Here is an 18,572-nt window from a genome sequence, read left to right on the forward strand (position 1 = left end):
TTACCTGGTTAAATGGCGACTTGACTCGTGCACTTCCATCTCATGGCTCTTGAAATCATTGAGTTCCTTCCGTATGGCTGCCTGTGAAGGACAAACAGGTTGCGAGGGGAACAAAGGGTTAGTGCCCAGACAAATAGAAAGTCACTCAGGTCTTGCTCAGACTCCTTTTAGATGCTTCATGCATCATGTACTCTCCTCTTCAGGTCAAGAGTGAATAAACTAAATTCTCTCCATTAAAAACACACTTCTCCCTTGGTCGCCATCTTTTCCATCCTCTCCCTCCCGCTGGTTTGAGGGAGCAACAATAAAGAACCTTCAATAATCTCCACCCTGCTGCCTTGTACTCAAGGTAGCACCTTAGTTTGTGCACCATGTTGATCAGTATCGCAACATTCACAAGGGTTGTGTGCTTAGAAAAACATGACATTTTAGCCTGTACAAAATAATGAAAAGAATCCTCTAGTACATTCCCCTTCTTTGCACCATTTGGGATAACAGCACCGGAAGCAACCTTTTGTGGTGGTTGTATTGTGTGGTTTCTTAGAACAAAATCGGGTACAAGCACATCTGATTAGATGTAATGCATCCTTAAAATGATCACAACCCCGAAGATGACTCAAACTTCTTCCAGGAACAATATGTGGTGGCTCAGTCAAGTCTTTAGTTCTGACACAGGCCGGTGACGTCACAGACAAGTCTAATTAAAGCAGGAAGCACCAGTGACAATAAAAAAAAAGTGGTCAGATGAAGCAGATGCTAAGCTACATGACTGTTTTGCTAGCACAGACTGGAATATGTTCCGGGATTCTTCCGATGGCATTGAGGAGTACACCACATCAGTCACTGGCTTCATCAATAAGTGCATTGATGACGTCGTCCCCACAGTGACTGTACGTACATACCCCAACCAGAAGCCATGGATTACAGGCAACATCCGCACTGAGCTAAAAGGTAGAGCTGCCGCTTTCAAGGAGCGGGACTCTAACCCGGAAGCTTGTAAGAAATCCTGCTATGCCCTCCGACGATCCATCAAACAGGCAAAGCATCGATACAGGACTAAGATTGAATCGTACTACACCGGCTCCGACGCTCGTCGGATGAGGCAGGGCTTGAAAACTATTACAGACTACAAAGGGAAGCACAGTTGCGAGCTGCCCAGTGACACAAGCCTACCAGACAAGCTAAATTACTTCTATGCTCGGCAAGTAACACTGAAACATGCATGAGAGCATCAGCTGTTCTGGACGACTGTGATCACGTTCTCCATAGCCGATGTGAGCAAGATCTTTAAACAGGTCAACATTCACAAGGCCGCAGGGCCAGACGGATTACCAGGACATGTACTCCGAGCACGCGCTGACCAACTGGCAAGTGTCTTCACTGACATTTTCAACCTCTCCCTGTCTGAGTCTGTAATACCAACATGTTTCAAGCAGACCACCATAGTCCCTGTGCCCAAGAACACTAAGGTAACCTGCCTAAATGACTACCGACCCGTTGCACTCACTTCTGTAGCCATGAAGTTCTTTGAAAGGCTGGTCATGGCTCACAACACCATTATCCCAGAAACCCTAGACCCACTCCAATTTGCATACCGCCCCAACAGATCCACAGATGATGCAATCTCTATTGCGCTCCACACTGCCCTTTCACACCTGGACAAAAATAAACACCTATGTGAGAATGCTATTCATTGACTACAGCTCAGCGTTCAACACAATATTGCCCTCAAAGCTCATCACTAGGCTAACACCTCCCTCTGCAACTGGATCCTGGACTTCCTGACGGGCCGCCCCCAGGTGGTAAGGGTAGGTAACAACACATCCGCCATGCTGATCTTCAACACGGGGGCCACTCAGGGGTGCGTGCTCAGTCCCCTCCTGTACTCCCTGTTCACTCATGACTGCAAGGCCAGGCACGACTCCAACACCATCATTAAGTTTTCTGATGACACAACATTGATAGGCCTGATCACCGACAACGACGAGACAGCCTATAGGGAGGAGGTCAGAGACCTGGCCGTGTGGTGCCAGGACAACAACTTCTCCCTCAACGTGATCAAGACAAAAGGAGATGATTGTGCACTACAGGAAAAATAAGAGGACCGAGCACGCCCCCATTCTCATCGACGGGGCTGTAGTGGAGCAGGTTGAGAGCTTCATGTTCCTTGGTGTCCACATCACCAACAAACTAACATGGTCAAAGCACACCACGAAAGGTCGTGAAGAGGGCACGACAAAACCTATTCGCTAAGGAGACTGAAAAGATTTGGCATGGGTCCTCAGATCCTCAAAAGGTTCTACAGCTGCACCATCGAGAGCATCCTGACTGGTTGCATCACTGCCTGGTATGGCAACTGCTCTGCCTCCGACTGCAAGGCACTACAGAGGGTAGTGCGTACGGCCCAGTACATCACTGGGGCCAAGCTTCCTGTCATCCAGGACCTCTATACCAGGAGGTGTCAGAGGAAGGCCCTAAAAATTGTCAAAGACTCCAGCCACCCTAGTCATATACTGTTCTCTCTGCTACCGCACGGCAAGCGGTACTGGAGCACCAAGTCTAGGTCGAAGAGGCTTCTAATCAGCTTCTACCCCCAAGCCATAAGACTCCTGAACATTTAATCAAATGGCTACCCAGACTGTCCCCTCATTATTATTTTACGTAATGAGGAACGTTGTGTAACAGAAGGCAGAGTTAACTAGTTGCCATGTTTTTGCACCTGAACGGTCCTCAGGTGTTGACCCCGTATGCTCGGATCCCACCGCTGCCTCCAACATCACAAGGATGACAGAAAGGAGAGAATGGAGAGCGGCTCGCTCTTCTAAGAAATACACAGTTCATTAAAAGTCAGAACCACGTTCCGACGGCCGGGAGGATCGCTCGGGGGTGTTTACTCTCGGAGCGGTAAACAAAGGGGGGGGGAAACATCTAAACAGCAGCCTGGAAGTGCTGTGAGGAGAGGAGAGGAAATGTCCTGGCATTAAACTCCCGCATTATGCTTCTGAGCTCTGAACTGAACGGTGGAGATCGATTGATCCAGGGCAGTCTTCAGAGAGGGGCTGCTACCACGGCTGCCAATGTTGTTGTTGTTACTGCTATAACAGCACAGGGGAAGTACAACACTACAGACCGATAGGCTTTCGACCTTTGATTTGGGCAGGGGAAAATCTTAAATGATAATAGATATGAAGGAATAGATTATGGGTAGATCCGCATTGTGAGGGTCAAGTCGCTCATGTACTCCCCAGGGCTGTGTCTATGTACAATAGGATTTTCTCTGCAGCATAAACCGACTTCAAAGAAGCTAATACCATACCTCATACCAGTATACACAACCTCATAAAGGCAATTTGATGCTAAATGACACCGCTTGACAAAGTACTAAATAAATATGGCTCAAAGGTGATACATGTAGCATTTCCACAAGGAAATAGAAATGATCACTAAAATGCTACATGTAGCTCCTTTTACCCACCCATCCCCACCACTACTTGCCTTGTCGGCTGCCGTGAGGCGGGTCCAGGGTTTGTCTGCCCGTCGGTCGTGTTCCGGGGCGTCGGACACCTCTACGTAGTCACTGAAGCGGATCAGGATCTTAGCCTGTCTCAGCTCCTCCACCGTAGGCCTCTGGCTCAGCTGGAACAAGAGAGAGGAACATAGTGTTGTGATGAGTATGGACCATAGACATATAAATAATCCACGTATGGTATTGACAGAGCAAAGGCCGTAACATTATCTTTACACTGGAAAATACAGCATTATCAACCGTTACACAGGAAGTTTATCAGGCCTGAAAGCTAGTATGCTGAAGGTCCCTCCAACTGCTATATGAAGCAGCTATACTGTACTCCACATGATAGATTAGCATGTTGGGGTGAGTACAGACTGTACAAAGCAAAGACCACTATATCAACCTTTACCCAGGAGGAGACTTATCAGGCCTGAAGGCTAATCCACTGGAGGCAACCTAAACATCTATACAGCTTGGTTTCTGAAGCCATTCAATTACACTGCAAATTATTGATCCAACTTATTCATTTGTTTATTTGTTACATGCCATTGCACCAGATTTAGCTAGATAGCACATTTTCATCTATAGTCCCTGGGCAGAAAATAAACCAACATCAATACAATAAACATTAAAAATAAACTAGTGATTTTGGTTTGACTTTTATAAATAGTACAGTCCCAAGCAACACTACATTACTGCATCTGGGCGTGATAAAGGGCTTATTGTTTACTAAGAGAATGTAAGACTAGTTGTATGAGGGGATCGTTATGGTTTGCTCACAAATGCCAGTGCCAAGGGCACTGAGGACACTACCGTCCCCTGGGGTGATCTGGGAGATGTAGTGCTGTGACTACCACTGATTTCACACCTTGCTCTCCTCTCACGCAGAGTGAGTCATTGTTTTGCTGTTTGTTTTGCTGTGTCTGTCCTGTCCAACACCTTAAAGAACAACTGTGAGCCTTGGCAGTTGGCACACTGTTTGCCCATGGGGGTTATGCAGCATTTTTCTAAAGCTATTTTTGTAGTCAGGATGGAATTGGAAGTTCCACAGCTCCTACTTTTTGGAAGCCCCTCTCCTGCCTTACCTTTCGCGTTAATCGTCGTTTTATTTCCCTCTTCTCCTCCAACTCCTCCTGTTCGTTGAGCGCTGTGAGAAAACACAAGGGGTCAGAGGTTAGACCGTGTTTCAGGGCACACATGATGAGTGGGCTGTGCTGCTTAGGAAACGTTTTAACACTACTGGAAGGAGAATAACACCTAATTTACATAATTAAAATGCAGCACACAAACACACTTCTTAATATTCTACATCGCTGAATTTCTCAAAGCCTTCAATGGTTTATCATCTTCATCATCTTCATCATCGTTGCCTGTTTGTAATGTAGGACTATTTGCATTGCAGAAACGGAGGAAGGGAAATTCTGTTTCTCTATCCCCCATTCCCACATGGCTAGTTCAACATTCCTTAACATGGGGTTGGTTGGCTGGTTTAAGTTACATTAAAATAAAACACATTTCTTGCTTCTAGGGAACAAATGGGAATATTCAGACCCAGTCATATCCAGTTTTGCTCAGAAAAGAGAAATACTTCCATCTCACTAGAGATTACTCTTATCCTTTTCCATGGATGCTCTCCAAACTAATTATCAGAAAGCACCCTCTAGCTTTAGAGGGAAGGAGTTAAAATCAAAAGGAGGCAGAGGACTGAAAACATTCTATACTTGCTAATCCAAAACGCACCACAGAGTTCTGCGTTAAATGCATAACTATACCACTGTACTCTTGGTTTGGAGTGCCAGTCCAAACAGAATGTTCCATTTGATAAATGGGCTGCAGGTAGCCTAGTGGTTAAGAGCGTTGAGCCATTAACCGAAAGCTTGCTGGTTTGAATCCCAGAGCAAACTATGTGAAAAATCTGTCAATGTGCCCTTGAGCAAGGCACTTAAACTTAATTTCTCCTGTAAGTCCCTCTGAATAAAAGTGTCTGCTAAAATGTAAATGTAAATAAAGACATGCCCCATTTATTTAACCTAGGCTATGTTGTGGGGGAGACTGCCATTCCTGGAGTCTTACACCCCGCTTTTCCTCTCCTTACACACACTGCCAATCACAGAGCAACCTCTGGGAGACCAAGGCACTGGTGGTAAACTGGTCTATGATGAAAGCAGAGGAGCCCAAGCTGCTAGCGCCTGCCTGCGTCTCTCTGATACGGAGTGTGTTTGAGCTGAGAAACCAGCCTCCCTGGCCCTAGCCAGCATCCTGAGGGAACCACACCGCCTTGCCGTCCTCAAATGAAGGAGAGAGAAGAAAGGCAAGATGTATGCCACTGGCTCTTGGATAAGTAGGCCTCTGAAATAACCAGGGCAACTGTGGTTCGAGGCGGCTAGCATAAAATACTTATTAAATGTGGACTAATATGGTACATTAGGGTAAGTCAAGTCACTGGGAATAGTTGTAAAAGGGAGAACATTAGAGTGGTTTAATAGTGAGGTGATTATTATCAGTAAATTGCTACTGTCCTGTCTATATAATGATGATGTGTTATAATGGTAGGTTCAGGAAGTAGAGGTACATACAGTACTCACGTTTCAGGATATTCCTCTGTTCCAGTTCCTCAGCACTGGGCCTCTGACTCAACTGCCTGCACAAACACACGGTCAAGTCAACCGAACAGTAAATAGTCAAACTCAACTTCAGATGGATAGTACAAAAACCAAAACATGATAAACCCCCTGAGCAACAAAAGCAAACTTTGTCAACTAGCCTAATCTCCATAGACGACGACAACAGGACCAAACATGGGCAACTCAACCTACATTGATAGTAGGGCTGGGAATTGCCAGAGGCTTTACAATACTTAGGTGCCGATACAATATGTATTGCGATGCGCAAGATTCTGTATGTATTGCGATTTGATACTGTGATCTCATTGCGATTCGATGTTCCAAACATATTGCTCACTATATGTCTGCTGCAGAGAGACGAGAGCGCATGAGGAAACGAGTTTTGATCAGTCATGGAATAAGTGCTGAAAAGATGTTGGCTCACTATTTAAAAAGATGGAGAACAAGCTATAGGATGAAAAATACAAGAGTTTTGGCACAGGTACAGCCGGCTAGTGCTAGCTAACGCTAGCACGAAAAAATAAAATAAATAAAAAAGACCCACACTATTTTTTTATATTTTTTTACAACTTGATACTTTGAGTCTACAGAAACACATGCAAACATGGATATTTCTCAGTCCCTTTAAACTAAGCGGCTCACTTTCCGGTTCTGTGCGTGTCATCTCAGGACAAATCACATGACAAAAAGTTCAGTTTCTCTTCCTACTCAGTCACTCCCCTGCGGTCACTTCTCCTTTACAGGACTCCATCCAGCCAGTGTTATCTAAGTGACAGTTGAGTGACAGCTTGAGTGCCAGCCAGCACCAGGGTGACAGCTATGGCTGAGTTGGCAGGTCAGGACGGATGGCATCTCAGTCACTATATCTATTCTCTGACAGACATGAATAGAAACTGACTGGATTCAAGGCAGTGAGCCGCAATATTCTGTGTACAGGGCTCATGCCTTTATCTCAGTAAAACCTTCTTTTTTTTTTTACCAGCACCAGTATTGTCAAGGTCAGGATGTGCACATCACCCTAATTTTCTTCATTGAGTTCTTACATTTACTTCCAGACCAGATAAACCAGATTTCGTAAATGGTGTTATTCACACAAAATTATATGCTGTAACAATAGCATACAGCACCACACTATACAGTTCAGTCAACCATGCCCATCTCTATTCTCCCCCTCCTAGTTACTTTGTCTAGGGAAGTCACATTGAGATTGACATTTTTCATGTGATTACATCTCTTTTCCTAGTTGATCCAGCGACTTCTGCACCACGGAGGAGTGGAGCAAGAGGGAAACGCAAGAGAGACAGACAGAGACAGACAGAGAGAGAGAGACAGAGAGATGTAGGGAGAAATAAAGAAAATAGGGAGGGAGAATGAAACTGTTTGAGAAACTCCTGAGTGGCGCAGTGGTCTAAGGCACTGCATCGCAGTGCTAACTGTGCCACTAGAGATCCTGGTTCGAATCCAGGCTCTGTCGCAGCCGGCCGCGACCGGGAGACTCATGGGCGGCGCACAATTGGCCCAGTGTCGTCCAGGGTAGGGGAGGGAATGGCCGGCAGGGATGTAGCTCAGTTGATAGAGCATGGCATTTGCAACGCCAGGGTTGTGGGTTCGATTCCCACGGGGGGCCAGTATAAAAAAAAATATATGTATTCACTAACTGTAAGTCGCTCTGGATAAGAGCGTCTGCTAAATGACTAAAATGTAAAAATGTAAATGTAGAAAGCAAGCAGTTGAAAAGAGTCAACACTTTGAAAAGATTCCATTCCTAATTTATGCCTTTACCCTCTTCCCTTTTATTATGCGTGCAAGGTCGAGAGAGAGAAATCTTGTATCAAATCTCTTTGACATCAAGTGCCTGACATGACTGGCTGAATACAGTATGACATTCTAACAAGGTCGGTGAAAATGCTTTTAATTTGGTTTGTTTGGAATAAGCTCTGAACACAGTAGTAGCTATTCGGACTGTGTGGGGACATTATGGATGATGGCTAGAGCACCTCAAGAGGTTTCTGCCTGAGCCTACATGACGGGTGTCTGCTGCTACAATGTCCAGGACCCAGAGTTACTCAAGTTACAGAGAGACTGATTGGTTCGTCTTGTGTTGTCTCGTCTCAGTGTCTCGCTCGGCTGCACGCGTCCCGGAGAAACAAGACAGTGAGTCTGCTAGACGTCTCCGCTTCTCAGCATTCTGCTCGCAACGTCAGCTCAGCGTTCTGCAGATCTACACAGACACACGCTGGCGCTGACCTCAACCCAACCTCAGACAGTCTGACGGACCTCTGCGCTCATCCCAAACCATCATAAAGCATCGTTGTTATACAAGAGGCCATTGCCATATTCATAATGACATTACATAAGGAATTACACAATACGTTTGATGAAATGACCAATATGAAGATCTATTATACAGTCTATTAAGTCTTCATCAGAATAAGGAGAAGAGATGGTTGTCATAATGACCTCCTTCAGGATTACAACCATCCATTTGTATTGGCGTGCCAGAGAGCTGCAACAGAGGAGCACAATGCACATGGCAAATAGCATGAAATTGGGAGTCATGACGCTGCTAGTGTGTCCCAAATGGCACCCTATTCCTTATATAGTGCACTGCTTATGACCAGAGCCCTATGGGCCCTGGTCAAAAGTAGTGCAAAATATAGGGACTAGGGTGCCATTTGAGACGCATACAATGGCACTGCGTAAAGGACAGTGAGACATGGAGCGTTTTGGGAACAACATAATGCCTTCTGGGAACAACACACCATGTGCCAATCACAGCATGGAATAGTTGCAGAGTACGCCCTCTTTTTCTCTTTAACACCCAGTCTCTTCTCCACACATCCGTTATCTTCCCTCTTCTACTCCCTCCGTCCACCGCTTCCTTCACTACCATCTCATTGTCTCCCTACTGGCCAGGTCTGTTCTGTCCAAACAGCATCCTGTTCAGTGATGGTAGATTCCTTCAAACCATAGATTAATTGATAAAGAAGCATGACTAGGTCATGTTCTCCTTGGATTAAAAAGAACCCATCTGTATATTGCCATATTGAAATGGAATCTGAAACCATTAAAAGTGTTACTGCTGTGTTTGTAGGAGTGTGTGATCACTTCATATGGGCTTCTAAAGGTGTCTGTTCCCTTACCTCAATGTGTGTGGTGGTGCTGCATGTGTGAGAGCTGTTGGTATGGGCTAGTGAGTGAGTGAGTGAGTGAGTGAGTGAGTGAATGAATGAGAGAGATCCGTCAGTATAGCGAGAGTGTGGAGGAGTGGTGTGGTAATCCTTGGCATATATCACTGTGGTGATTCAGTGAGCGAGGGAGGACGGCAGGCAGTGGGAAGAAAAGAGGGAGGGAGAGAACGTAGAGAGATGATGCATTGCTGAAATTAGGTCAGCTCAGTTCTCAGCGCCCCTCTTAACAAGGTGGAGGGTTCATCTTTAAACGGATGGAAAGAAAATAATACAACTAAACTGATGGAAAAGTGTTTTGATAAAAAGGAGGCTTCCATTGCGCTTTCAAAAAGCCAGATGGGAGTGAGATTAGTCATAGCTAGTTATGTTAGCGGGGATATCAGACCATTTTCCCAAAGTGGGCCACAGTGCAAGATTTGGCTGTTGACAACAGTTTCCTGAAAGCTCTGTTATAGAGGAGAAATGGACACGCCTTTCAAAACACATCAGAGAGCTGTTGGCATTGCAGAAGAGGCATGCTTGGTCTAGTGCTACATTAAGGATGTTGAAGATATTTAACATAAAATGGACACGTCGCTCTATTTATGAAAATACAATGGAGTCTGTTCTAGTCACTATCCATCTGTGACTCTAATAATTGCTCTACTGAAAAGATCCTGGTCCACCTTGCAATCCTCCTTTGTTATAAGAGTTCTGCATGGGCAGGGTGTATGTGGCGCGTGCCCTCTCTCTCACCGTGTGAGCTTGGTGCCTATCTGCTGCCTGGACTCCAGCCTCTCCTCGTCAGTCTGCACAGGCAGGATGTTCTTCTCCTCCAGCTCGCTCTTAGATGGACGGTTACTCAGCTTGACGGCCAGAGAATCCTTCCTCAACACTTTCAGACCTAGGGTACCTAGACACAGACACCAAGCATTAATAAAATAAATGACCAGAGCCAGGGAACCTACACACAGACAGTTAAAACACAACATTATCCTACCGTGTGTGTGTGTGTGTGTGTCCACCATGGTGATCTTACTTGTAAAGAGAGAGTCATCATCATCTTCATCATCCTCGTTTTTGTACATGCTGGGCAGGTCCTCATAGTCGGACTCGTTGGGCATGTTCTCTTTGTCGTCCTCGTCGATGACCTCAGAGGGCACCTGGCTTCTGTCCAGCAGACTACACTGACCAGAACGCATTGCATTGCTGCAGGGAGAAGAGAGGCCAGGGGGTAAGTGTTAGTGGTAATGATGGATAGGATAGAATCTTCATAGTAATCTCTCCTATCTACCACTTTTCACTTTCCCAGTGTGAATCTAATGATTGCTATAGAAATGCAACAATGTGCTGTAGAGAGCCACTATGACCATGTCTCTACAAGTGGTTGACTCATTCCCCATCTTCTGTGTAGTCATCTTAGAAAATGGCAGTCTGGCTGGAATTGCCTTGACGCACTCGATGTGCGAGGTCGAGGCTGTGCCATTCCTGTATCATGGTCATTAGCACCAAATTGTCCACCTTGACTTGCAGCCATTGAGTTAGTGAGACAGACACACATATCTGGTTATCCGAGCCATAGGTTCCTAGCAGGGAGTTCAGTCTATGACCGCCACATTAGCCTACATACCATTAGAAAAGGTTGGTGACCACTGATCGGCGTCAAAATCACTTTCGGAGTCAAAAAGCAAATCGAGATCTAGCGCTCAGAATTGTTTCAAAACATGACCCAAAAAAATGTAAGCCTATGCAACATTGCCTAATAAAAAAAAGTTATGTAGGAATGAGATTTGTGCAGTAGGCCTAATACATTATCACAGCATATTGGCTATGCTTAGCCTGCCAATATTGTTCTTCTCAGATCACACTATTATATATCAAAACTCAAGCTTTGATAAGAAAATAGATACGTTGTAGTATCACTTGTGAGGCACAGCTGAGCATAAATTGAAATAAAAGTTTTTTTATTTTACTGAACTGATGGTACCAGCATCTGATGGTCAGTCTCAGCTGAGGGAGAGAGCAGCAGAGGGTCCCTGCACTCTTATTTCCTCCGGTGAGACTGACCAGAGAGAGGGGACACAGTCTTCCACCTGATGGTGAAACTCAAGTCACACCACATTATTTCTGCCTCATGCGCAAATTCATGTTGTTCCTATGATCAGAGAAAGTGAAATATTCCTCAATGTTAAAATAGACATGAAGAGCTAATAATAGTAATAATAATAATAATAATAATACAAATGTAGGTCTATCGCAGGTTTATTGACTACTCATTCATTGCAGATGCAGTGCTGGTTGTAGCGCGAGTGGAAGTAGGGAGAAGCGCATTTTATGTTTTGTAAAAGTGTTTAACATGAACTCACTCAAAAACAGCAGCTCTTTGCTGTATTGTTTGACAGCCTCTCTCTGGTCATAGTTTTAAAAGTTATGAAATCTCACATAGGCAAACTTTGCTGTGGGGTTGTGGAAGCTGTAGGCACAGTGATTTGAGCTATCCGATTGGCCAGCACAGTAGGCGCACTTGATTTAGCTCTCCTGGTCCGCCAGGTAGGCAGAGTCCCTTCAGACAAATGTTTTGGTTCAAAATTGGAACACTTTGCCTACCCGGCACGCTGAGCTTCTGAATGAAGTGCACCTGCCGCAAACAGTACAAAAAAATACGCAAGGCTTTATCGTTGGCTTTTCTACAGAAATGTTTGGTGATAGACTAGGAATGCCTTGAAGATCGCGGTTGGTGATCACAGCATGAGATAGTTGTCCATATCCTTCACATTACAGACCATTCAGGTTCAATGAAACAAAGTGGTCAATCAACTGGGTTGATGAGGGGCTGGTTCCATATTGCAGTCAGATGTAGATAGGGGGGTTTAATATACATACCACACAGCTATTTACATTTTAGTCATTACAGTTAGTGAATGCATACATTTTTGTAATTTTTTAAAATGTATTTATTTATTTCATTTTTTTCATACTGGCCCCCCGTGGGAAAAAAACCCACATCCCTGCCGGCCAAACCCTCCCCTACCTTGGATGACGCTGGACCAATTGTGCGCCGCCCATGGGTCTCCCGGTCGCGGCTGGCTGCGACAGAGCCTGGACTCGAACCAGGATCTCTAGTGGCACAGCTAGCACTGCTATGCAGTGCCTTAGACCACTGCGCCACTCGGGAGTCATGTTTGACTATCACGCTGTGACTAACCACAAGTCCCTGCTGTGTGCGTGCATAAGAGGACCCGCTGCTGTGAGGCGGTATCATACTCATGCATACATAGTGGCGCAGTGGTCTAAGGCACTGTATCGCAGTGTTAGCTGTGCCACTAGAGATCCTGGTTCGAATCCAGGCTCTGTCGTAGCTGGCCGCGACCGGGAGACCCATGGGGCGGCGCACAATTGGCCCAGCGTCGTCCAGGGTAGGGGAGGGAATGGCCGGCAGGGATGTAGCTCAGTTGGTAGAGCATGGCGTTTGCAACGCCAGGGTTGTGGGTTCGATTCCCACGGGGGGCCAGTATGAAAAGAAAAAAAACTAAGTCGCTCTGGATAAGAGCGTCTGCTAAACGACTAAAATGTAAATGTATAATCTACCTGAATGAATAAGAGGTCTGACATTTGGTTGCAGAAATAAGAGATCCCGGTCTATACAAATGATATGATAATACTGGCTGTACCAACTCAATTCAGTTGAAAGATAAGGGAAATGGAGAACAGCTGATAGATTCATTCTGGTTGTGTTTTTTTATCTCAAAATTGGGACAAAAAAACGCAACCAGAATGAATCTGCAACCAAGTGTTACATAAACTACAGAGAAATGACATGTCCAATTCACCAATACAGGGTAGAGGACAGGACAGGCTGTGGCATCAGTTGAGCCAGGCTTGCCTCTGGAGGAGGCCTGTGTGCCATGGTGCCACATACACACAGTCTGCTGTCAAAGTGGGCCACCCTGTACCAGTGGAACAAGGCGAGCTGGGTCAGACCTCTACATCAAAGCCACATGGTGGCAGCCTGACCCCAATATCACCAGGCAAGGGGTGACCTGACCTACAAACCAGCTGGACCTGCTATACAGAACAGATAGTGCGGCTTCAATGCATACAAGTCTTCAATTTTGACTATTTACCTAGGGTGAGTGTTGGAGATAGAAATATATGATACAGAACAGATGTTACACTTCACTCCCATCATAAAGTTTTGCCATCTAAACTGTATTTTCTTTTTTTTTTTTATTACCCCCCTTTTCTCCCCAATTTCTCTCATCGCTGCAACTCCCCAACGGGCTTGGGAGGCGAAGTTCGAGTCATGCGTCCTGTGTAACATGACCCGCCAAACCGCGCTTCTTAACACCAGCCAGCCGCACCAATGTGCCGGAGGAAACTGACGACCGAGGCACGCCCGGCCCGCCACAAGGAGTCGTAAAGCCACCCCCCCCCCCCCGGCCAAACCCTCCCATAACCCAGACGACGCTGGGCCAATTGTGTGCAGCCCTATGGGACTCCCGATCACGGCCGGTAGTGATACAGCCCGGGATCGAACCCGGGTCTGTAGTGACGCCTCTAGCACTGCAATGCAGTGCCTTAGACCACTGAACCACTCGGGAGGACCCGCCATCTAAACTCTTAATGTCTACCTGCAACTTCCTGGACAAAGACTATTCAACCATAGAGATCCATAATGGTTTTATTTAATACTGTGTATACAACAACTCACTTCTCCAGCCTCTGTAGGTTGAAGGCCAGCGTCTTGTTGAGCTCCTCGATGATGCGGCTGGGGGCGTGGCCTTGCATGGAGCCGTACTGCAGCTGGAGCTGATGGCCGTGGTTGTGTGCGTGTCCGTGTCCGTGGTTATGGTGGTTCCCGCCCCCCTGGAGCCCCTGGTGGAGGTTGGCTAGGGCTGTGAGATGCGAGGGCAGCAGAGGGCCATGGTGGGGAGGGTGGCCTTGGAGGTGGCCCTGGGGAGGGGGGCACTTCTGCTGGGAGAAGGTGCTGAGGGGGGAGGGTGAGGGTGAGGAGCAGGAGTTGTCCTTTACCCCTTGAGGCACACAGATCATCCCCTTCTTGGGAGGTAGAGGAGGAGATAGCTTGCCTCCCTGGCCTTGCATACAAGCCAGCTTCATCTGCTGGCAAGAGTCTGGACAGAGAGACAGATGGGTAGAGAAAGAAACAGAAACAGGTAAACATAAATGTAACTTTTTTCTGAATAGCAGTAGCAGAGTGCTTTGACTGAACTAAATATGCTTTGACATGTCCATTCTTCCACGATGTCTTAACTGGTAAGTATAAGTAGGACTGCAGATTAGTGTGTCCTGACCAGGAAAATGTCTTGGCCCAGGGAAAACCCAGGGCTCTAAGCACAATCACCAAGCCATATTGTAAAAGACGGGCGACAGTCGGATAGAGTAGATAAACATGACAGTGTACAGTAGAATGTCCAGATTTGATTGAGCAGGGAGAATTAGATTAGGCCATTGCCACCTCCAGCAGAGACAGACAGGCAGACACAGACAACAGCTGACCTGGCTACACTGGGATTTAATGACGCTAATCTCTCCATCTGCACAGACACAATGTGTGTGCGTGCACGCGTCTACTGACAATAGGTTTACGATTATTCAACTACATAACTGTCTAAAACTTTCACTGTGTCTCTGTCTCAGAGCTTTGTACTGTAAGCCATTTTCCAGTTCAGTAAATCGTTTCAGTGCCAAACATGATTACATTGTATATAAAATTCTTGTCCCAATGTCGTACACCCATGTTTGTCCTTCCTCACCCTCACCCTCAGGGGAGACAACTACAGGAAGAGCCTGACTGATGTCGTCCAATCCACTTTCCCTTTGTTAAAGGAGATCAGCAAATCTTGTTGAGGGTTTGACACATTAACAGTGCCTTTGTTTTAGTCTAACAAGGGGCATCAGTGGCAGGGTCGCTGTAGTTGCTGGTGTGTGTGTGTGCTTACCTGTGCTGTAGTTGGGGATGCTGTGGTTGGGGATCCTGTTGAAAGGTTTGGGTGGGAGCGCAGGGGGCTGTTTGTGGTACATTGGGGTCTTGGCAGCGTTGTCCTGAACATCACCGGGGAAACCAACAGATTTCTTGGAAGGCAGGACCATGGACGACTTCATATTAGAGGGCTCCCGAGTGCAGCCTCCGCCCTCCATCGAGGATCGGAACTCCACGGTTGCTGGAGAAAGACAAACACCAAATATAAACATGTACAGACAACTGGAAATGAAACTGTCTATGAAGGTGAAGACAACAAATTATGTGCTGCATCATTCAAGTGAACATGAATGATATGGTAGTGACACACACAGAGTATACTAAACATTAGGAACACCTTCCTTATATTGGAGTTGCACCTATCCTTTGCCCTCAGAACAAGCTCAATTTGTCAGGGCATGGACTCTACAAGGTGTTGAAAATGTTCCACAGGGATGCTGGCCCATGTTGACTCCAATGCTTCCCACAGTTGTGTCAAGTTGGCTGGATGTCCTTTATGTGGTGGACCATTCTTGATACACACAGGAAACTGTTGAGTGTGAAAAACCCAGCAGCGTTGCAGTTCTTGACACAAACTGGAGCGCCTGGCACCTACTACCATACCCTATTCAAAGGCACTTTAATATTTTGTCGGGCCCATTCACCCTCAATGACACACTACTCTGTTCAATAACTCAAGTCATACTTAATTTCAGGTTCTTCAGCGATGAGTATATAAACTACTTACAACTCTTCCCCACAATCAGAACAAATCATTCTCAGCATAACAAAAAGAGAAAGTGGAGTTTCCCAAAAGAGTTAAATGGTGATATAAACAAACTTATCCAGGATGAGACTGGTTTGGTAAGATGGAGAACTATATAAACAAGCTAGTCCAGTGAAAGCAGATGTATTGTTAATCAAATGGCTATCCCCTTTTGTATTTTTTTGCACTGACTCTTGCAGTGACTATGCACACTCACTGGACTCTACCCACACACTACACTGACACTCCAACACACACACACACACACACACGGCTGTTGTGGTGACTGTATTACAGCCACACCGGTGTTCACGAGTCATGAAGGCAGTCAAATTCCACGTGACCGTTTAGTCACGGTAATTAGGCTTCTCCAAGATCTGATGCTCATTAGTAGCCTACCAAACTTGCTAAGTGCCTGGTACTCAGCACTCTATTGTCCCTCTAATCACTCTGACATCAATTAAAATGTATTCGAAAATCTAATCAAACACTTCATGAGAACATTTTTCTCCATAACAATGCACCTTTATAATAAAAGCATTACATGCATAATTGCATTTGCAGTCACTTTTGATAATGGTGTTTTCCGCTAATGGAACATTTGTGCTTATAGCCTACTACCATGTGCGCATTGCTGTGCTTATAATGTGAAGAAAGTCTGATAGTTTTAGCTTTACATTTTGATAAACTTTCTCATCGGTTGCGTCAGCCACATTGCTTAAAAAATATTTTTGGATGCTAGTGGTTGTATTAATTTAGGATCTATCGCATCCCACAACTGTCCCAGAATATGTTTGGAATATTTATTTCCTCGCACAGAATAGGTCAACCTTTGTACTATGGGGGATAGTAGATTGACATACGCTAGTGCTTTTGCTGTTCGTTAGGCCTACTCATATTGTTGGCTGACGAAAGGTAAAATGTGGACAGTTCTTCCAATTTCTTCAATATGCACAGTGAGCCCCACATTTTGTTTTTGATTTTTTGGGGCTTACCCGTTTTGCATGTTATTTTGGCATTAATACATGTCACATACCAGTTTGCAAACAATATACAGTGGGGAGAACAAGTATTTGATACACTGCCAATTTTGCAGGTTTTCCTACTTACAAAGCATGAAATCCAGAAAATCACATTGTATGTTTTTAAAGTAATTAATTAGCATTTTATTGCATGACATAAGTATTTGATCACCTACCAACTAGTAAGAATTCCGGCTCGCACAGACCTGTTAGTTTTTCTTTAAGTAGCCCTCCTGTTCTCCACTCATTACCTGTATTAACTGCACCTGTTTGAACTCATTACCTGTATAAAAGACACCTGTCCACACACTCAATCAAACAGACTCCAACCTCTCCACAATGGCCAAGACCAGAGAGCTGTGCAAGGACATCAGGGATAAAATTGTAGACCTGCACAAGGCTGGGATGGGCTACAGGACAATAGGCAAGCAGCTTGGTGAGAAGGCAACAACTGTTGGCGCAATTATTAGAAAATTGAAGAAGTTCAAGATGACGGTCAATCACCCTCGGTTGGTCTGGGGCTCCATGCAAGATCTCAACTCGTGGGGCATCAATGATCATGAGGAAGGTGAAGGATCAGCCCAGAACTACACAGCAGGACCTGGTCAATGACCTGAAGAGAGCTGGGACCACAGTCTCAAAGAAAACCATTAGTAACACACTACGCCGTCATGGATTAAAATCCTGCAGCGCACGCAAGGTCCCCCTGCTCACGCCAGCACATGTCCAGGCCCGTCTGAAGTTTGCCAATGACCATCTGGATAATCCAGAGGAGGAATGGGAGAAGGTCATGTGGTCTGATGAGACAAAAATAGAGCTTTTTGGTCTAAACTCCACTCGCCGTGTTTGGAGGAAGAAGAAGGATGAGTACAACCCCAAGAACACCATCCCAACCGTGAAGCATGGAGGTGGAAACATCATTCTTTGGGGATGCTTTTCTGCAAAGGGGACAGGACGACTGCACCGTATTGAGGGGAGGATGGATGGGGCCATGTATCACGAGATCTTGGCCAACAACCTCATTCCCTCAGTAAGAGCATTGAAGATGGGTCGTGGCTGGGTCTTCCAGCATGACAACGACCCAAAACACACAGCCAGGGCAACTAAGGAGTGGCTCCGTAAGAAACATCTCAAGGTCCTGGAGTGGCCTAGCCAGTCTCCAGACCTGAACCCAATAGAAAATCTTTGGAGGGAGCTGAAAGTCCGTATTGCCCAGTGACAGCCCCGAAACCTGAAGGATCTGGAGAAGGTCTGTATGGAGGAGTGGGCCAAAATCCCTGCTGCAGTGTGTGCAAACCTGGTCAAGACCTACAGGAAACATATTATCTCTGTAATTGCAAACAAAGGTTTCTGTACCAAATATTAAGTTCTGCTTTTCTGATGTATCAAATACTTATGTCATGCAATAAAATGCAAATTATTACTTAAAAATCATACAATGTGATTTTCTGGATTTTTGTTTTAGATTCCGTCTCTCACAGTTGAAGTGTACCTATGAT

General features: G+C 45.6%; 1 protein-coding gene across 1 annotated transcript in view; it reads right to left on the reverse strand.

Moving 5' to 3' along the window:
- The window catches only part of LOC311098890 (phosphatase and actin regulator 1-like), a gene marked incomplete at both ends in the record, with an annotated part of 45,754 nt that continues 27,182 nt past the window's right edge, over window positions 1-18,572 (reverse strand). The window contains 8 exons of the mRNA XM_084139442.1: window positions 1-77; window positions 3,492-3,636; window positions 4,597-4,658; window positions 6,088-6,152; window positions 10,062-10,218; window positions 10,345-10,514; window positions 14,017-14,437; window positions 15,266-15,487. Of these exons, the coding sequence (XP_083995568.1) occupies window positions 1-77; window positions 3,492-3,636; window positions 4,597-4,658; window positions 6,088-6,152; window positions 10,062-10,218; window positions 10,345-10,514; window positions 14,017-14,437; window positions 15,266-15,487 (1,319 nt within the window). The remainder of the gene's footprint in view (window positions 78-3,491; window positions 3,637-4,596; window positions 4,659-6,087; window positions 6,153-10,061; window positions 10,219-10,344; window positions 10,515-14,016; window positions 14,438-15,265; window positions 15,488-18,572) is intronic.

This window comes from Coregonus lavaretus (genome assembly GCF_964263955.1).
Source record: "Coregonus lavaretus genome assembly, chromosome: 23".
Classification (NCBI taxonomy): Eukaryota; Metazoa; Chordata; class Actinopteri; order Salmoniformes; family Salmonidae; genus Coregonus; species Coregonus lavaretus.